This window comes from Ictalurus furcatus, chromosome 7 (assembly GCF_023375685.1).
Source record: "Ictalurus furcatus strain D&B chromosome 7, Billie_1.0, whole genome shotgun sequence".
Lineage (NCBI taxonomy): Eukaryota > Metazoa > Chordata > Actinopteri > Siluriformes > Ictaluridae > Ictalurus > Ictalurus furcatus.
This window is the reverse complement of record NC_071261.1, coordinates 34,652,363-34,671,708: the sequence shown is the minus strand read 5'-3', so window position 1 is coordinate 34,671,708 and position 19,346 is coordinate 34,652,363. Positions and strand designations below refer to the sequence as shown.

The 19,346-nt window shown below is 40.5% G+C and overlaps 2 protein-coding genes across 5 annotated transcripts; both read left to right on the top strand.

Annotated features, from left to right (window-relative positions):
* The first annotated feature begins 741 nt into the window (after window positions 1–741).
* Window positions 742–9,392, top strand: LOC128610601 (uncharacterized). 3 transcript variants are annotated; one of them, XM_053630017.1, is made up of 7 exons: window positions 742–901; window positions 992–1,088; window positions 3,863–4,025; window positions 4,259–4,555; window positions 6,456–6,749; window positions 6,968–7,094; window positions 7,309–9,392. In XM_053630017.1, the coding sequence occupies exons 1-7, from the start codon at window positions 888–890 to the stop codon at window positions 7,367–7,369; spliced, it is 1,053 nt and encodes a 350-aa protein (XP_053485992.1). In that variant the 5' UTR covers window positions 742–887; the 3' UTR covers window positions 7,370–9,392. The 3 variants fall into 3 exon arrangements, with proteins under 3 accessions (XP_053485992.1, XP_053485993.1, XP_053485991.1); XM_053630018.1 differs by having other exon boundaries at window positions 742–905; XM_053630016.1 differs by having other exon boundaries at window positions 742–1,088.
* Window positions 9,393–11,439: 2,047 nt separating this feature from the next.
* LOC128610603 (uncharacterized) lies at window positions 11,440–16,967 on the top strand. 2 transcript variants are annotated; one of them, XM_053630021.1, is made up of 6 exons: window positions 11,440–11,559; window positions 13,771–13,833; window positions 14,816–15,100; window positions 15,698–15,976; window positions 16,102–16,223; window positions 16,449–16,967. In XM_053630021.1, the coding sequence occupies exons 2-6, from the start codon at window positions 13,773–13,775 to the stop codon at window positions 16,485–16,487; spliced, it is 786 nt and encodes a 261-aa protein (XP_053485996.1). In that variant the 5' UTR covers window positions 11,440–11,559; window positions 13,771–13,772; the 3' UTR covers window positions 16,488–16,967. The 2 variants fall into 2 exon arrangements, with proteins under 2 accessions (XP_053485996.1, XP_053485995.1); XM_053630020.1 differs by having other exon boundaries at window positions 13,737–13,833.
* The last annotated feature ends 2,379 nt before the right edge of the window (window positions 16,968–19,346 follow it).

The following is a 19,346-nucleotide window of genomic DNA, read 5'->3' as shown; positions in this document are numbered from 1 at the left end:
TTTATGAGAAGATGTACCTTTATTGAAATTCAGAACACACCTGGGGATACAGAAGGGGCAGCAGAGATATTGGGGAGATATCCGGGTCTGCTGAACTTGTATAAACGACAGAACTCTTTTCCTGAAAATAATCTGTAGAGATGTGGGATGTGGAAGCTCAGTGGCTATGACGTTGGACTTCTGATCAGAAAATCGTGAGTTTAAGTCCCAGCACCACCAAGCTGTCACTGCTGGCCCCTTAACCTTCAACTGCTCAGGTGTATCAGTGAAATAAATGTAAGACACTCTGGATAAGGGCGTCTGCCAAATGCCAGAAATGTAAAAGTAACTCATATGTTTGTCTCAGTGTCCAGTCAGTAACATGGGGATGAGTGGGGTTCAATACTCCACTGCAGTCACCCTTTAAAGGGCTTCAGAGGGGTTTTGGTGCGACCCTAAATTCAGCAGTGACCTCACATGTGATCCTCACATAACCTCAGCTGACCTTTACAACCACAGATCTGTTCACGAGGCTTTTATTATTGTTGAAAAAGAGGAGCTGTGAGCGCTGGGGTATCTGCCAAGTGTGTGTGTGTGTGTGTGTGTTGGACGCTGATATCTATCAACAGTTCTCATGTTTACCCAGAGTGTCATGGCTGCGAAAGCGAAAGAAAGAAATAGAGAGAGAGAGAGAGAGAGAGAGAGAGAGAGAGAGGTGTCGCTGCTTCTGCGTGGTTATCACAGGTACTAACATTACACACACACACACACACACACACACACACACACACAATATAGTGCCGTTTAATGGAATGTGCTTGTGTTTAAACCGAGCTGTAGTTTGATGACGACACACACACACCTACTCCCTGTGTTTTAGCAGGACCACATTAACGGTTCGTTGTGAAATGCTGTGTACGTTGTAAGTAAGTCTCCTATCGTTGTTTCAACAACAATGTTCCAGCTGTTAGAGATTTTCTATGGATCTGTTTGTCCTGTACTCGCACTGTAGTGGGTCCAGGGTTGCAGGTATGATAGTGGTGGACCTGAAGCAGAAAGGAACTGCAGCCAGGGTGAGGGAAAGATTGAAGATGTCTGTAGCTACGCTGGTGAGTCCTGGGACGTTTTCTTCCGTGTGTTCACTCGGCTCAGTGACTTGTACATCTGTGTAGGGGACAATCTGCTCTCTAGTAGAAACATCTGTGTTGAGGGAATTCCGGAAAAACTGAATGACGTTTACACTGGGTAAAATCCGCAGCGGTAATGAAAACAACATCTGGATCTGTGGTCTCGTGAGTGCTGGCGATATCGTGTACAACACAGAGTGCCGTCTGTGTATCTGCTTGTGGTTGGATGTAAACAGCATTAATAGTTCATCAGTAGTTCTGTACCGTGTGAACAGTATGTGTGTATAATACTCAGATCCGAGCACCACCTGGACGCAGATATATTTATATATATTATATATGTTATTATATATATATATATATATATATATATATATATATATATATATATACATTATATATATTCATAGATTTATACTTTTTTATCATGTAACAATTGGAAAAATGACGGACCAAACATAACTGAAAAAGCCCCGTGGTTTAACTTTACGACGTAATAGGAATGTGTCTGGGCGTGCACGTGCATGTGTGTGTCAGAGACAGAGAGAGAAAGGGGAGGTAGAGGAGATGGGGGGGGGGGGGTTGACACAGAGAGAGAGAGAGAGAGAAAGGGGAGAGACAGATAAACACACAGAGAGAGAGAAAGGGGGGAGAGAGAGAGAGAGAGAGAGAGAGAGAGAGAGTGGGTGTGTCTGTGTCTCACTCTTCCCCGGCTGAAAGTCCTGGGTTTCCAGCTCCTGCACAGTCTGAGTTGCTAAATCCTGAATAATGCTATGTTTTCAGTGTAGGTTTTTTTTTTTTATGAATGTTTTAACTGATAAATATTTAAATATGGAGCGAGAGTAAAGTGCACGTGTGGATCGGGATGTTGTTAATGGCTTCCAGTAGAACCCACCCATTCCCTTGATACTATCTGATCTGAGTCAAACATCTGTATTACATCACAGCTGCACAGACGATCATTTCGGAATAGTGTTCTGTTGTTTTTACAGTTCAGTGGGCCGTGATGTCTCCTCTAGTATTTTCCATACCATAATGCACTTTATCCCAGTTTTGGTGATGAAGTAAAGGGCGTGGTTACTGATGGTTTTGCACGTGCCAGTCGAGTCTCATGAACACACACACATTCCAACATGTAGTCTGAAGCTCTAGACAAATGTTCAGACTAATGTCCTGCTCTACACTGTTCCAACACACCCTCATTCTCTGCATTCTCTCCAGTATGTTCTCATTTTATGTTTACGCTGGAGCTCACTGTACTGATATTACAACTAGCAAACCAACGTGAGTGAAAGACGTGATCATTTCCTAATAATTATTGACTGTATGACCTGTACAGATCACTAGCAGTACCATGTTAAGGTTTAGCCAGTCTCGCCTTTCTTCTCCATTCAGATGTGTATCTTACTGCAGTATCAGAGCTAGAGGAACATCATGGAGAGCAGCGATATTTTCCTCATGTTGTGGGGTGTGTGTCGTGATTAAAACGTCACCCTCACCCTTATTAACTACGTGGCCAATGAGCTCTCTTCCAACCACAGTATATAAACTGTTGTTTATGCCTCACGGAATGTGTCTGCAGACAGAATGTTCCTGTAAACTTCTGAATTCATTCTGCTGCTACCATCATGAGTTCCATCATCAATAAAAAGGGGGTTGTTCTGCTGTTGTAGTCCATCCATCTTAAGGTTCGACATTGTGTACATTCTGAGATGCTTTTCTGCTCACCTCGGTTGGACAGACTGGTTATTTGAGTTACTGTAACCTTCCTCAATCCAGTCTGATTGTCCTCCTCTGACCTCTCTCATCAGGCATTTCCACCCACAGAACTGATGCTCACTGGATGTTTTTTGCTTTTTGCACCATTCTGTATGAACTCTAGAGAGTGTTGTGTGTGAAATTCCCAGGAGATCAGCAGTGTTGGAAATACTTACACTGGCACAGACAAATATTCAACAGTCAGCATAGTTTGCAAAATTATTTACAAATGAAAAGCTTAAAAGTTGGGATTGCACTCTCGTTGGTGTGAAATCCCTAAATTAGTTATTTTTGGTAGGAGGTTTGGAAGCCTGTTTCTGCCACGGAGAAAAAAATCTAATAAAAAATGCAATTGTGAATTTATATCTTGTAATTTAGACAACTTCAGGTAACGCGCATACGTTAGGGTCTGGCTTTTCTTGTCTTGACTAGCTTTGTGCCTTCTTTGTAACTTACTAAATGTCAAGCGGACGTCTAAATTGTGAGATGTAAACTCGCAATTGTGAGGGGGAAAAAAAGTCAGAATTGCGAGATGTTAACTCAAAATTGCGAGAAAAAAGTCACCATTTTGACAAATAAAATTCCAATTACCTTAAACTTTTTTTTAAACGTGGCAGAAACGACTTTCCACAAAGAAGCGTAAATTATTTTGTCATTAGCTGAGTTTGTTGCCTCCTAGTGGAATAATCGAGTATAGCACTTTTTTTTCCAGATCATTCAGTTAAACTGCAGTTTCGGATTCTAAATTCACATTGTGGGTCAGAGTAAAGTCTTTAGCAGACTGGTTCCTGCCCGCAGTCCATATGTCTGATGCCCGTGTACTATCCCCAGGTGTGTAAAAATGAATCTGATGTCCTCAACAAATGTAAAGTCAACCCCTGGGATGTAAACTTTCCCGTCCACTGCAATGAAGGTTTTGCCTTTCAATGTGGTACGTTATCTGCATGCCAGAAAAGAAAAGCAATGTTACACGTATGTTTGTGTGTGTTGTATTTCAGTTAATTTCCAGCGAGGAGATTGCTTTTTGCTCTGACGCAGAATCCTCTCCACACACCTGTTCTCACCTGTGCAGTGCTGATGCGGTTGGTGTGTTCTCAGACATGAAATCCTGCAGTATTCTTCACAGTGTACAGTGTTTACTCATCCTCCGGTTCAACATTGGTGAGTGATCTCACTTTCTGCTCACTCTGGGCTCTTCTAGTCCTTATGAAGGGGTTTAATTAGGTGCCATATGAAGATTTTCTCACCGATATTGATTTTAAAGAGCTGAACATTATCCATAACAGTATGGAGCCATGCATGGAACAGGATGATTAAGTACAGCCACATCTTGGGTAGTAATAAGCTTCACATATTTCCACCCTGATATTAAATCAGAATAATCTCTCCTTCAGTATCAGCACTGTCTTTCACCACGGTGAAGGCGAAGCTCCATCAGTCTGTTGACCTCACCTGTGAACAAAAGTGCCCTGGATCCCTAAAGTGGATCGTGGATTATCAGCCAGATGATGCTCTGGCTCAGTGTGATCAGACATCCTGCAGCTCGAAGGAGGGATATCAGATCTCCTATGATCAGTACAGTAAAGGATATATTTCTCTCACCATCATGGAAGCTGATTACACTAAGAGGTCCTTCTATGCTTGTGAGTGCAATGCTGAAGACCTCTGTCATGTGTGGGTCTGCATTGAGCGTAAGTGTCCTCACCTGTTCTACTGACTAGTGACAAAGCTACACTGGGGTAGGGGTTACACCTGCCTTTTCCACCTGGCCTCACACACTGTAATCAGAGGATGTACAGTGCTGCTTGAAAGTTTGTGAAGAATTTTCTATATTTCTGCATAAATATGATCTAAAACATCATCAGATTTTCACACGATTGTCCTAAAAGTAGACAAGTTATACTTGGTCATTACTTTTTGAGGAAAATGATCCAATATTACATATCTGTGAGCGGCAAAAGTATGTGCACCTCTAGGATTATCAGTTAATCTGAAGGTGAGATTAGAGTCAGGTGTTTTCAGTCAGTGGGATGATGATCAGGTGTGAGTGAGTGAGCATCCTGTTTTATTTAAAGAACAGGGATCTATCAGAGTCTGATCTTCACAACATGTGTTTGTGGAAATGTATGACATGAACAAAGGAGATTTCTGAGGACCTCAGAAAAAGAGTTGTTGAAGCTCATCAGGCTGAAAAAGGTCACAAAACCATCTCTAAAGAGTTTGGACTCCACCAATCCACAGTCAGACAGATTGTGTAGAAATGGAGGAAATTCAACACCATGGTTCCCCTCCACAGGAGTGAAGACCAACAAAGATCTCTCCAAGAGCACGATGTGTAATAGTCCACGAGGTCACAGAGGAACCCTGGGGAACTTCTAACCAACTAAAGTCCTCTCTCACGTTGTCTAATGTTAATGTTCATGAGTGCACCATCAGGAGAACACTGAACAACAACGGTGTGCATGGCAGGGTTACAAGGAGAAAGCCACTGCTCTCCAAAAAGAACATTGCTGCCTGTCTGCAGTTTGTTAAAGATCACATGGATGAGCCAGAAGTCTAATGGAAAATGTTTTGTGGATGGAAGAGACCAAAATAGAACTTTTTGGTTTAAATGTGAAGCGTTATGTTTGGAGAAAGGAAAACACTGCATTCCAGCAGAAGAACCTTATCCCATCTGTGAAACATGGTGGTGGTAGTGTCAGGGTTTGGACCTGTTTTGCTGCATCTGGTCCAGGACGACTCGCCATCCCTGATGCAACAATGAATTCTGAATTACACCAGCGAACTCTAAAGGAAAATATCAGGACATCTGTCCATGAACTGAATCTGAAGAGAAAGTGGGTCATGCAGCAAGACATCGATCCTAAACACACAAGTCGTTCTACCAAAGAACGCTTAAAGAAGAATAAAGTTCATGTTTTGGAATGTCCAAGTCAAAGTCCTGACCTTAATCCAGTAGAAATGTTGTAGAAGAACCTGAAGCGAGCAGTTCATGTGAGGAAACCCACCAACATCCCAGAGTTGAAGCTGTTCTGTACTGAGGAACGGGATAAAACTCCTCCGAGCCGATGTGCAGGACCGATCAACAGTTACCCCAAATGTTTATCTGCAGTTATTACTGCACAAGGGGTCACACCACATACTGAAAGCAAAGGTGCACATACTTCTACCTCCCATAGATATGTAATACTGGATCATTTTCCTCAATAAATAAATGAACAAGTATAATATTTGTGTGAAAATCTGATGATATAGGTTGTATATTTACAGAAAAATAGAAAATTCTAAAGGGCTCACAAACTTTCAAGCACACTGTAGTACAATGACATGTATTTCAGTTTTTCTTCACACTGGAATATGCTGTCTTGTGTGTTTATTGTTCTGGTCCGTGTATTTACAGTAGTGTAGTCTTGTGTACTCTTATGTGTTGCACCGTGGTCCTGGACAGCCAAGCTCTTCCTACTGTTATGACAGACAATTAATTCTCAGAACTTTGATTCGGATATGTTTTGTTAAGAGAAGAATCATAAACCAGGCTTTAGTGATCATATCTACATACACACTTTCCTAATGTTCTCTTCTTCTTCTTAGCCGTGTCGTCATCAGTTCAGCTTAAGCCTGGCGAAGATCTGATCCTGGTGTTGCCCATACCAGGGCCAGTGGAGGTGATTTATAACACCAGTGATTCATCTGGTCCATGCTGTGAACTAATCTGTACTGTGGTTGGAGGATCACTACATTGTGAAGATGCATACTCCCTCAGAGTATCACTCCGTTACCCAAACCTGACGCTGGAAGCTGTAAATGTGTCTGATAACGGAGTCTACATTGTCCGGGACAGAAAGCACAATGAAGATCTTCATGTTTACAATGTCTCTGTGGAAGGTACGTCGTTGGTTTGGGCTGGGAGTAGAATTTTTATTTATTTATATAACTGTAGATGTGCAAAAACTGCTGACTCAACAGTACGGCATCATATGGGTCTAAGAGAACTTTTCAAACTTCGATCAAAATATATTTACAACATTTTTTAGCCTAGAGTGTAAATGTAATGACAACATGTACAAAACGTGTTGTTTACAACCATACCTTTTCTTCTCCAGATACAAACATAAAGCAGACGAGCGCACCGCCGGAGGAACTGATAGTGGGACTTGTGGTGTTGCTGGTTGGTGCTGCAGGGTTGATATCTGTGTACCTAACGAGAACCACAGTGTTGGTAAATAACACGTAAGTACCAGAAGCAGACAGCATGCTGGAATGCCAGTGTTGAGCGTTTAATAACAGTCAGTCAGATGGAGTCACTAACCTCTGCACACTCTCAGTAAACATTCTACATCCATTCAGTGAAGTAATGTATGAGAGATCGATTTAAGCATGTTATGTGTTTTTCAGTTTTTAATGATATATATGTTTAACTTGTTTCATTATTTTTATCTTCCAGTTGTGCCATAGAGAAGGAAGAGCATGCAGAGAGAGAGAGAGAGAGAGATACAGCGTCATAGCAGAGCGAGTATGAAGCATTTTATCCCCTATTCATGCCATGGAGAGCTAACAGTTGATGGCGGAAAGGAAAAATGTCCAAATTGTTTTATTACCTGAGCATTTTTTTTAAAACTACCTTTACATTTCACTTCAGTTTCCCTGCTTAATTTCAATTAAAAAGGAATTAAACTTAAAACTGAAGCACACGGTACATCCTACTCAGTCCAGTGAGGCACCTACAGAGGAGACGGCTGGAGGAACCCATAATCAAGGCACTAATGTCCGAGTGAACATGAGCATGACCTTTCTATTAAAACATCCTCGCTTTTATGACCGGATTTCCCACTAGATCCTGGAACGTGGCTGCTGGGATTCGCCTCCATTCAGCCACATGAACATTTTAATATTTTGTCATTTTGATTTTAAGAACAAACATTCAGTCTGTTCATCTCAAATATTTTGGAGCTCTGTCCACGGTAGAGAAACTCAACAAACAAAGCTTTCTTTGTGTACAAGGACACAGTCATGCCGGAATAAGAAAGGACCTTCTCCAATCCAGATTGGTTACCACAATGATGTAAGCACTCAGCCCTCAGGAATGTCGCAGTGTGACCTAGCATTAAGATTTCTCTTTGCTGGAAATTAGGGGACCAAACCATGAATTGGAAGACATGTCCACAAATGTTTACAATTGTAGTAGTGTCCTTCTAAAGTTCCTGGCAAGAACATGTAGCAGGACACTACGTTCTCATGCAATATTAGATGTTTATAAGCAGTGAGAGACAATATCAGTTAGTGATAAAAACCCTATTCCTGACAAATATTTTTATATTTTGTAGACCTTCCAACCTTTAGGCATTTTTCTGCGATCCTGCCCCCTTTTTTGGTGGTGGTGTTCAAAGTACTGGTATGCACACAGTACAGAATCGTGTCTTTGTGTGTGTGTGTTTGTGTGTGTGTGTGTGTGTGTGGCACAGAGAGGACTAGTGCCATAACCAAACTGTTAAAGATCACTCCTGTACAGCTGCAAGGTGTGAGTGTGATGTTTATTCTGTTGAAGTTTCACATCACCAGCACTGGGGTTATATTATGAGCGTGCAGCACATGAGTGATGAATGACGCTGCTTTATACAACACTTCTATAAACAAGAAATGAATATGGACCGACTGAAATCTCAGACTCAAATAACCTATTATATAATAAGAAGCCACAGCTGGATAGAGCGTTCCGTGTTGCCATGGTAACGCTCAGACTGACTGATAGCCTGGCATTAGTTTATCAGGTCAGACTGTGTACTTTTTGTAAAAGTCTATTCATGCTGTAGTAAATATCTGCGTGCTCAGAACGCCGCTCGTCCAGTCAGATTAGACCGGAATTAACCGCTGTATAAATAAAGCTATAGGACGTTCTCTACTGCGTCTGCTCTTGCTGACTCAGCAGTACTTTTTTAGTGTATTAACCCTTTCATATTGTTAATACTTGAAAGCTTTCCGGGTTAACATTTTCTGTGTGTGTGTGTGTGTGTGTGTGTGTGTGTGTGTGTGTGTGTAAATGTCATTGTGTCCTGCAGCATCCTGTACTGAAATTATTTGGGCCTAGCTGTCATTTTAGAAGTGATGGACTTTTGTGTTAGTGTTATACTTACAGTACTGTACGTTGTGTTCTCTTTATGCTTTTATTTCATTTATTTAAAGAATGTATAATTGGTGCTGTATCAGTGAGTACTGTAATCTCCTCACAGATCCACGGTTCCTAGTTCGAGCCTGACCTTGGGTTACTGTGTGTATGTGTGTGTGTGTGTGTGTGTGTGTGTGTGTGTGTATTTGACACCCAGTATTCCTGGGATAGACTCCAGATCCACCCTGAGCATGATACAGAGATTAGTTATATTTTAATATGAGAATTGTCAATAAGAGACTTGTGCCTTAATAAATCACAATGAAATGATGATATATTCCGGATGTCTGGTTTTCAGTCTATATAAACAGTTGTACAGAGACGTGTGTTAGGTTTTAGAGTAAGACCTAACCGTAAGATTAGATGTAAAGAAAGGGAAGTAGGAACTCCATGTGAAGTGCATGTCTCCTGAGATTCCCTCATACAGTGATAAACAAAAAAAAATAGAAGTTAAAAGGTCATTTGGCTGAATGATTTAAAAACAGCTCTTCATTGAGTCCTGTCCCACTTGGTTACTGTTGTTATATCCAACAAGCTGAAGAGTGAAGATTTTTCAGTAGTGACCTCCTGTATGGAGGACATTTTACCTGAACCTGAAGGAACTAAATACACAATCTAGAGAAACTGGAACCGATGGTTTAGACTTAGTGTTATAGGTTAATAATGTTTTTTTTGTAGATGTTAAAAGTATCAGAGATCTCAGTTTTTTACTAGCACTTTGTTTAACAAACATAAATAATGTGATGCTTATCATAGAAATAAATGTATTATGATATGATATTTTTGTCATAATACAGGATTTAAATACTAAAATTTAAATGTCACATCCACATTTCTCTTTTATCAGCACAGTAAAGTGCTAAAACACAGAACCACAAATCACAGTAAGTTGTGTTATGACGTTTTTGACTGTTCTCTGAGGTTAATAGATCTATTCAGCTTCTTGTTCTTTTACATCTCACACTGAGAGGAAAAAGCAGCACTAGAAAAGGAAAAACACAACAATGCCTTCTGGGTAAGTTTAGATCCCTCATCTAACGGGGATGAAAAAACACTTGGTCTGGTCTGGGTAGAACTCATCAGGTGTCTCCACAAACCAAACTACACAGTTCATGAGGGAAGCTGCAGCTTTTATACACGCCAAGGTGTTTAAAATAGTGACGGTGAAAAATAGCAGCAATGCGCTGCCGTTCCGGCTGGTGGAACCCGGTTCTCTCCGGTTCTATATGTGTGGGAACATGTGACATTACCTGCGGAAGGAACAGACACGTACATGACTCTGGTGGAGTCTCAGATTTTCCTTAGTGGATTGCGTTACCTTGAGATGTTATATCACATGGAACATAAGGTATAGGTATAGGGCTAGGCAGGAGCGTAACCTGGTCTGGGAATTCTTGGCTGTAACCCTGAAGATTTCTTTAGCCTTAAATAATTCTCCACTTGGAGTGGTTTGTCTCTACGTAGCTGAACGTCAGTAAAAGAACACGCCTGTCATCAGTGAACGGAGGCTAAACCAATCAGACAGCATTTACAGGAAAATACATGAAGAATACTCGTCTTTTATTGGCCGAGAGGTCTCAATTCTGCCAAACGCAAGCTCTCAGTCAGTTAGTGTGAGAGGGAAATGGATATACGCCGATTTCTTTTCATAAGGACAGATAACGCTCTCTGCATGGCTCTGTAGCAGCTAAACCCATACAGTGATAGCTCAGCTGTTCCTCTCCTTGGCTAGTGACTACAAACTAGCCTAGTCTCCTGATAGATAGGCAAAAAGTTTTATATTTTATTAGGGCTGTCGATTTAACACGTTAATTTAGTGCGATCAATTATGGAAAAAATAACGTGTTAATACGATTAACGCATTTAACGTACCCTGCCCTGCCCCGCCCTAGACCTGTACATCATCTTACATTGCATGCAGTTGCTCAGTGACGAGCATGATGCAAGGTGACGACCAAACCCTGCTTGACCGTCTGAAGGGGAATTTTTAATTCAGAATGCATTCAGAGGGAAGGACTGATAAGACAAAAGTCTTTTGCACTACAATGCGGAATCTCTATACCATCTGAGCAATGCTAGCCTGAAACAGCACCTGAACTCAAAGCGTGTTTTAGCGAGCTCTACAGTTAGCACAATTGCGACTACTACAGTCATCACGCTCCGCCAAACCACACTGACCGAGAGCAGCACACAATTAGTAAGTCTACATCGGAAGCACTAACAAATGCCAAAGTTAAATGGATTGCTACGGAAGCCCAAAGTGGCCATGCATTATTTATTTTTTTCTTTCTTGTTTTCTAATGATCTCGACTTATTTTTCTGTGTACTCTGTGATATAACATATTTTTATTGTTCTGGAGGCAGCAAAAGCTTAGCGCAAGTGCCTCTTGTTGTTTATGAAGGGTGTAAGGCGTGTCCTCGGTTCTCGTCTGTGATTGGATAAAGCGGAACATCTGATTTAAAGTGAAAGTACACTCATTCACGGTTCTGCTGAACGCTGCTGTGTTTCAGCGGTTTACGCTTGTGAGAACAGTAAGTGTTTATCCTGTGTATGTGTAAACATTAAAAATGTATCGATAGATTAGTTTAAAACTTCCGTAACTGGTTTAGAGGTGAAATCGCGGTGATAATCTGGGTATTAACATCTGCGTCACACTTTTCTTAAAGAATGTGAATTTTCTTCTGTACACAGTGAAATTTATGGTCATGATACTGTATTGACTGCATTGACTGTATTTAGTCTAGATTTAACATTCCAGCATTAGTGGCACGTGTTATTACAGGTTTAATCTTTATGTTTTCTATGCTGTGTCAGTGATACAGTTACTTCCGGGTTGAACCGGTGTCCAGGGTATGAGTACAATAACAGGATTTAAATTCATTATCAAAAGGAGAATCGACTAATAAACATCATGTTTATTGTATTAGTACGGCAATTATAATAGACACTTTTAGGGAAAGCTTAATAAAACCTTTTTTAAAAAAAAAGCTTTTATTAAAAAAAAAAGTTTAATCAAGAAAATAAATAACATAAATAACTACACAAATATATTATAAATATTTATCAAATAATATACCACTACCTGTATAGAATAAAGCACTGCAGTCCAAAATATACTTTATATACAGCTTTCCAGTAATTACTCCCAACAACTACAGTGTTTTCACAGAGCTGTTATGAACATGATGATTAAACACACCATTACTCTTTGTTTTGGGGAAATGAGCGAACAGAAACTATTAGAGGGTATGAACTATTCAGTAATAACACTTATTCTAAAGATTTTATGAATGCATTCTTTTGTTTAAACAAGCAGGGGTAGTCGGTTGGAGAGATGCATTTGACCGGTTTCTGTTTGAAAGCTATTAGCCAGACAGATACAGTATAAACAAATAAAATTTTAGTGAAACTGTCCTGAAGGTATTTCGTGGTAACAGTTTAATATGGTAAGGTTGTTTGATGGTAGATTGTGCTTTAAATGATTAAATAACGCTCCTACTGCTGTCGGACACGATCTTGATTTTATTTAGTATATTTCCTCACGGCACTGGAATGAGTTTGTAGTTACAGCACTGCTAGCACAACACATGACCTGCTCCTGAATCATTTTTAGGTGCAAGCTTTACTTACATGAAGCGCAGCACTCAGGCACTGATTTTAACCAGTCAAGATAGCCACAGTAGAATCTGGAGAGCATATATGTGTATGGGGTTTACAGTGACTGCCCTTCTACTGATTGTGGATCGTGTGAAAACAGTGAGCAGTAGTGTACTATGGGCCGTTTCTGATTTATTTCCCATGCTCATGTAAAGTAGCAAGAAGAGAGAGAGCTCATAATGAATATTAAATGGAAATATCGCGATACAAGAAGTAAATTCGTCTCTCCGGTATTTTGTATCACAATATTCGAGACAGTGAAATTCTGTCTCATGCCTAATAGTCAGTGCTCTAGATTTTAAAAGTGAATATGTCTGTATATTGATTGGTCTAAAGAAAATAATTGTGTGTGTATATATACAGCATAACTCATTTAAAGGTAAGAACTGCTGCTTTGTTTACTTCTCGCGATGTGTGCAGCCATGTTCATTTGAAGTCACTCCGTAAACTGAAAAGGAACTCCAGGTTTGGCTTTTACTGGTAGGAGGGGAACGTAATTGGCACTATATGTCTTGAATCCAAACAAAATAGCTCATAATACAAAATTTTGGGGGGAACTCAATATAGATTGCAAAATGATATACAAATAAAAAGTGTCAAGGTATTCACCCCCATTGTTGTGCAGCACCTAAATGACTTCTTTTTCAAAGCGAATGGGCTAAAGCAATCTGCTAATAAAAAATGACATAATTAGCACGTTTATTGCTCTATTTTGCCCCCAGTGGAATAACAGACTCTCTCCACAAGACAATTATTTTAATTTAGATCACTGTTTCTAAACTCATTGGTGGACTGGATTAGAACCTTTACTGGACAGCATGTGTGACTCCGCTGGTCTGTAGTCTGATCCCAACATGTGTGGAGATGAATATACTTCTGGCATTTGGACAAAACTATTGTCATATTTACTTTATTGAAGTCCTCCAAAATAATAAAAACATCCTCTGGAAGTGAATTTTCCAGTCAAACGCGGTGAAAGTTTTGCATTATGTATTTCAGGTTTTTCACCAGTTGCTCTGCAATAGAATCTTCACTGTATATGCATTTTTAGGTGTGCAGTGCTGATGGTGGTGTTGTCTCCTCAGATATGCGGTACTCCAGCGTTCATCATCATGTCGTGTTCTTACTCAGCTTCGCATCCATCACTGGTGAGTGTGATTACATTCTAACGGCTCACACTGGGCTCTTCTACTTTATCTTCAACTTTTAAATTAAGCCCAGTATGTGTATATACATATACACACATGGTCAGGTCCATAAGTATTTGGACAGTGACACAATTGTTGCCTCTGTGCACCACCACAATGGATTTAAAACGAAGTAATCAAGACGTGACTGAAGTGTAGACTTTCAGCTTTAATTCAAGGGGTTTAACAAAAATATTGCAGTAACTGTTTAGGAATTACAGCCTCCAAATAAATCCCTACATTTTCACAAGCTCAAAGTAATTGGACAAACAAACGTAATCATCATTAGGCCATCATTACTTTCAAAGCCACTGTGGTGGTGTACAGAGGCAAAATGACCAAAATTGTGTCGCCGTACAAACACTTATGTACCTGACTTATATATATAACACTGCTAAAGGGGTATGAAAAGTCGCTAAGTTGGGAACACTGGTCTGCACTGACAGGTAGATAAAAGGCTAAGCTCCGCCTCTCCCCAGTAAAAAGAAAATAAAGAGGGAGAGAACACAGGGGTTTTCATTTATGCACATTCTATTTCAAAAGCAATAAAATACACCGAGTCCCCAAATGATACCCTGACTGTGTTTTTTTTTTTTTTTTTTTTTTTTTCTTGAAAACAATCTGCACCCCCTTCCGAACTCTCCCCTGGTTCAGAACCACTGCATTAAGGTATTAAATATGCCACAAAAGGAAATTCAAAATACAGAGGCTCACATTTTTAGGCACTAATATTATACTCATTAATTCAAGTCGTCTGAAATTGCTCAAACGTACAGGTCTGAAGCTCCAACAGCATAAATATCTTGCAATAATTGATGAGAAGTCTACACACATTCATCACATCTCCAACGGATTATGAATAAGCTTACCTTTTGAGACCGCCGTAATCTTCGCATGTTTTCACCCTGATGTTAATATTAAGGGACATTAATCTCTCTTTCAGTACTAACGCTGGATTTCACATCTGTAAAGGCGAAGCTTCATCAGTCTGTTGACCTCACCTGTGAACACGAGTGTTCTGGGTTGGTAAAATGGGTCATGGGTAACCAGCAAGAACTGCTGGCTCATTGTAATCAGACATCCTGTAGCTCAAACAAGGGATATCAAATCTCCCATCATCAAAAGAGGAACGTCCTCACCGTCATGGAAGCTGATTACACCAAGAGGACCTTCTTTGCCTGTGAGTGCAACACTGAAGACATCTGTCATGTCCGGCTCTGCATCGAGCGTAAGTGTCCTCGCCTGTTCTAATGTCCTACTGTAGATGAATCTTAAGCCTAATTCATGATTCCTTCCAAACAGATTCCCGTCAGGGCATTGGTAAGGCACTTCAGATGGTTACTCTCTGAAGCGTTTGCACTGATATTCTACCTCCACATCAGATATTTTGGGGGTCTCACAGGTCCTTGATGTGCTTTTAAAGTGTTTTAATGTGGCTTTTTTTTTATTAAAAAATTGTCCTGGAATACCTGGAAATGTTTTTTTTTGTTCAAACTCTGTAAAAGTGCATGAAATGAAAAGCGAGTACGAATTTTACATTTCCTGTATTCTGAATTCTGAATTAGGTCCAGAGCAACTCAGTTTGGTGCTTAAAGAATGTCCTTGAGTTTGATGAAGTTATGTTTACGTGAGTGCTGTATTGATCAGAACACAGAGTTGGTCTTGGTGAATAGTGAACTAGTTTAAGTACGTGGTCCATGGTGAGGTGAAAGGGCTTTCTAAAGTTTGATCAGGACAATTTTTGGAAGCAGTACTGACAAATCAGGCTTTAATGAATACATCTGCATACACCTGATTATCTCCTGATTCTCTTTTCTTTCTTTAGCTGTGAAGTCATCAGTTCAGCTTAATCCTGGTGAAGATCTGATCCTGATGTTGCCCGTACCAGAGCCAGTGGAGGTGATTTATAATAGCAGCGGTTCACATGAACAGATCTGCACTGTGGTTAGCAGACTGCAGTGTAAAGATGAATACACTCAGAGAGTATCACTCCGTTACCCGAACCTCACACTGGAACGGCTAAATGTGTCTGACAGCGGAGATTACACCGTTCGGGACATTAAGAACGATGAAGTTATTCACGTGTACACCGTGTTTGTGGAAGGTACGTCTTGGGGATCAGTGGAATAGATTAAAATAAGATAGAATGTATTAATCCTGATGGAAACGTGTGCCAACTTCCTCAAGACAATACAAATACAAGTGACCAAAACACACGTTCTGTTCTAGGCCCAGATACACCCAAAGAGCAGACGAGTGCTGTACCAGCATGGGTGATTGGACTGATGGTGGTACTGATGGTGTTGGTTGGTGGTGGTGTAGCAGTGATTATGTACCCGAGGAGAAGAAAGGTAAGCACCAGAGGCAGACAGCATGGTGGTGTGGTGATGTTTTTTTACTAAACACAGCTGAAGTTAGTGTTACTAAATATTGTGGCAGTGTTGAATCATGTAGGGACTCTTTTTAAGATGCAGTAAAATGTTTTATAGATTTTACTACATTTTACAGAAGGAACTGTTAACCAGAATTAGTCATTCTGCTTATGAGGATGATGTATATTTAACTTGTACCTCCAGGTGATGTTACAGCAGAGCGAGCATTCAACAGGATGGTAGTGGCTGACCTAGTGAAGTGGTGCGAGGACAACAGTCTCTCCATAAAAGTTAACAAAACAAAGGAGATGGTTGTTGATCCACAGAAGGAGGAGGGAGCAGTAGTCAGCACTCCACGTTGGTGAGCCAGAGGTGGAGAGAGTGAATACTTTCAAATTCCTTGTGTTCACATCACAGAGGATCACACCTGCTTTCACAACACTGCACACCTCTGCAGAATCCTCAGCAGCTTCTACAGGTGTACAATTGAGAGCATCCTCAGCAGCTCCATCACAGTCTGGTTTGGAAGCTGCACAGGTCAGGACTGTAAGACTCTACAGTGGAACAGCCTTACCAGGCCAGGGTCACCAAGAGGGTGCACAACATCATTAAGCATTAAGGACAATAGCCTCCCTCAACACAGCCTATTCACACTCCTACCATCAGGCAGACGCTACAGGAGTGCAAAAGCAAGGCTGAACACACACATTTACATGAGAACACCATTTATTTATTTATTTATTTATTTATTTTATTTGTATAGCGCTTTTTACAATAGACATTGTCTCAAAGCAGCTTTACAGAAATATCAACATGGTATACAGATATTAAAGGTGCAAATTTATCCCAACTGAGTAAGCCACTGAGTGGCGACGGTGGCAAGGAAAAACTCCCTAAGATGTTTTAAGAGGAAGAAACCTTGAGAGGAACCCGACTCAGAAGGGAACCCATCCTCATCTGGGTAACAACAGATAGTGTGAAAAAGTTCATTATGGATTTATATGAAGTCTGTATGGCCTTAGGAGCAGCCGTAGTCCCAGCAGTCTGGAATTAGAGAAGATTTGAGCTCCATCCAGAGGCAGAAAGGATCTGGATCTCTAGTATCTCCATAAATTCATGTGGGGCTCGGCGAAAGGAGAGAGGGAGAAAAAAGATTATTATGACTGCGAAGTAGTAGAACAGAATCTAGTCAGGGTAGGCCTGAGTAAACAAATACGTTTTAAGCCTAGACTTAAACACTGAGACTGTGTCTGAGTCCCGAACACTAATAGGAAGACTGTTCCATAACTGTGGGGCTCTATAAGAGAAAGCTCTTCCCCCTGCTGTAGCCTTCACTATTCGAGGTACCGTCAAATAGCCTGCATCTTTTGATCTAAGTAGGCGTGGCGGATTATATAAAACCAAAAGGTCGCTTAGATATTGTGGCGCGAGACCATTTAGTGCTTTATAGGTTAATAAAAGTATTTTATAGTTAATGCGAGATTTTACTGGGAGCCAATGCAGTATTGATAATATCGGTGTGATATGGTCGTACCTTCTAGTTCTAGTTAGGACTCTAGCAGCTGCATTCTGGACTAACTGGAGCTTATTTATATTCCTACTGGAACATCCAGACAGTAAGGCATTACAGTAATCTAATCTAGAGGTGACGAATGCATGAACTAGTATTTCCGCATCATGTAGTGACAATATGTTTCTTATTTTAGAAATATTTCTGAGATGAAAGAAGGCTATCCTAGTAATATTATCTACATGAGCATCAAATGATAGGCTGGAGTCAATAATCACTCCAAGGTCTTTAACTGCTGCACATGATGAAACAGAAAGACCATCCAGAGTAACCATGTGATCAGAAAGATTACTTCTAGCTACACGTGGGCCTAATAAAAGTATTTCTGTTTTATCAGAATTAAGTAGAAGGACCATGGACCACTACCAAGCCTTTCACATGTTTACATTGCACATTATTCTGTTTATTGCACATGAAGTCTCATGTTTACATGGTTAAATGTTTACAATGCACATATGCACCTTCTCTTGCACATTAAGTCTTATAAGTGTGTATGTGAATTAAGGATGTCACGATACCAAAAATCTAGTAGTCGGTACCGACACCACCAAAAGTACACGATACTCCATACCAAAGTCGATACCACGGTGTGTGGCATAAAAATAAAATAAATAAATAAACAATTTTTTTTTTTTAAATCCTGGAGGACATCCTCCTCTGACTAATACCAGCAGAGAGAGAGAGAGAGAGAGAGAGAGGGATATTTTAGTTATCAAACACTGTCTGACAATGACTAATAAAACAGCGCTAAGTGCTAATAACAAGTGCTAAGGTGCACTCCTAAACACACGCACACACGCACACACACACCCCTTATACTCTGAATGTTAGTTTAAATTCACTGATATGGTGTCGGGACAGAAAGATTTATTAAAAGCATGAACATGTGAATAATTATTAGTGACATTAGGCTACATTTAGCTGACAGGACCCGGGCTGAATGGAGATGCATGGAGGAACATTAGGAGGTAGTTTATAACACTGCAATGCGTTAGTGTCGTTAACAAATAACTGTCTATCACTAACATTACATGGAGCATAACGTTAGCTGGTTTCACGGCTACAATGCAGCTGCCTCAAACAGACATAATATAGGACCGTCTTTCAGGTGCTTCGCCAAATTCCAGGTGTTTCCTCGCTTTGTCTGAAATGAACGATAGCAGCGGTTGCACACCGGAAACCGACTACCTTTCCTCTCGACGAGTTGGGGCGGAGTTAAAATTGTTGCCATCTTCTGTAGTTAGTGCTTGTAGGCGTTCTTCTTCTTCACCAGTTGTGGCTCGACTAAAACACTTACGCGTATTTGCTGCCCCCTTCCGGTCCGGAATAATTGCAACCTCAGTACCTTCATTACCACCGATACCTAAGCTACTGCAGAAAAACAAGTACTGTCACGTTTTAAGAGTGTTGGTACCGAAGTATCGGTTCTCGTGACATCCCTACCGTGAAGTGTTTGTGAGTGTGTGTGAGTGAACGAACAAGTTTACAACTGCACAGAAATTTCAAGCTATAAAGTGTTTGTGAGGATGGGG

What these genes read in the sequence shown, in the direction of transcription:
- LOC128610601 (XM_053630016.1), top strand. Translation starts at nt 960, where the DNA reads ATGGATCTGTTTGTCCTGTACTCGCACTGTAGTGGGTCCAGGGTTGCA. An exon ending in AGATGTCTGTAGCTACGCTG is followed by an intron (nt 1,089 to 3,862) that starts GTGAGTCCTGGG and finishes GTTGTATTTCAG; the next exon opens with TTAATTTCCAGCGAGGAGAT. An exon ending in CATCCTCCGGTTCAACATTG is followed by an intron (nt 4,026 to 4,258) that starts GTGAGTGATCTC and finishes TCTCTCCTTCAG; the next exon opens with TATCAGCACTGTCTTTCACC.
- LOC128610603 (XM_053630021.1), top strand. Translation starts at nt 13,773, where the DNA reads ATGCGGTACTCCAGCGTTCATCATCATGTCGTGTTCTTACTCAGCTTC. An exon ending in CAGCTTCGCATCCATCACTG is followed by an intron (nt 13,834 to 14,815) that starts GTGAGTGTGATT and finishes TCTCTCTTTCAG; the next exon opens with TACTAACGCTGGATTTCACA. An exon ending in GTACACCGTGTTTGTGGAAG is followed by an intron (nt 15,977 to 16,101) that starts GTACGTCTTGGG and finishes GTTCTGTTCTAG; the next exon opens with GCCCAGATACACCCAAAGAG.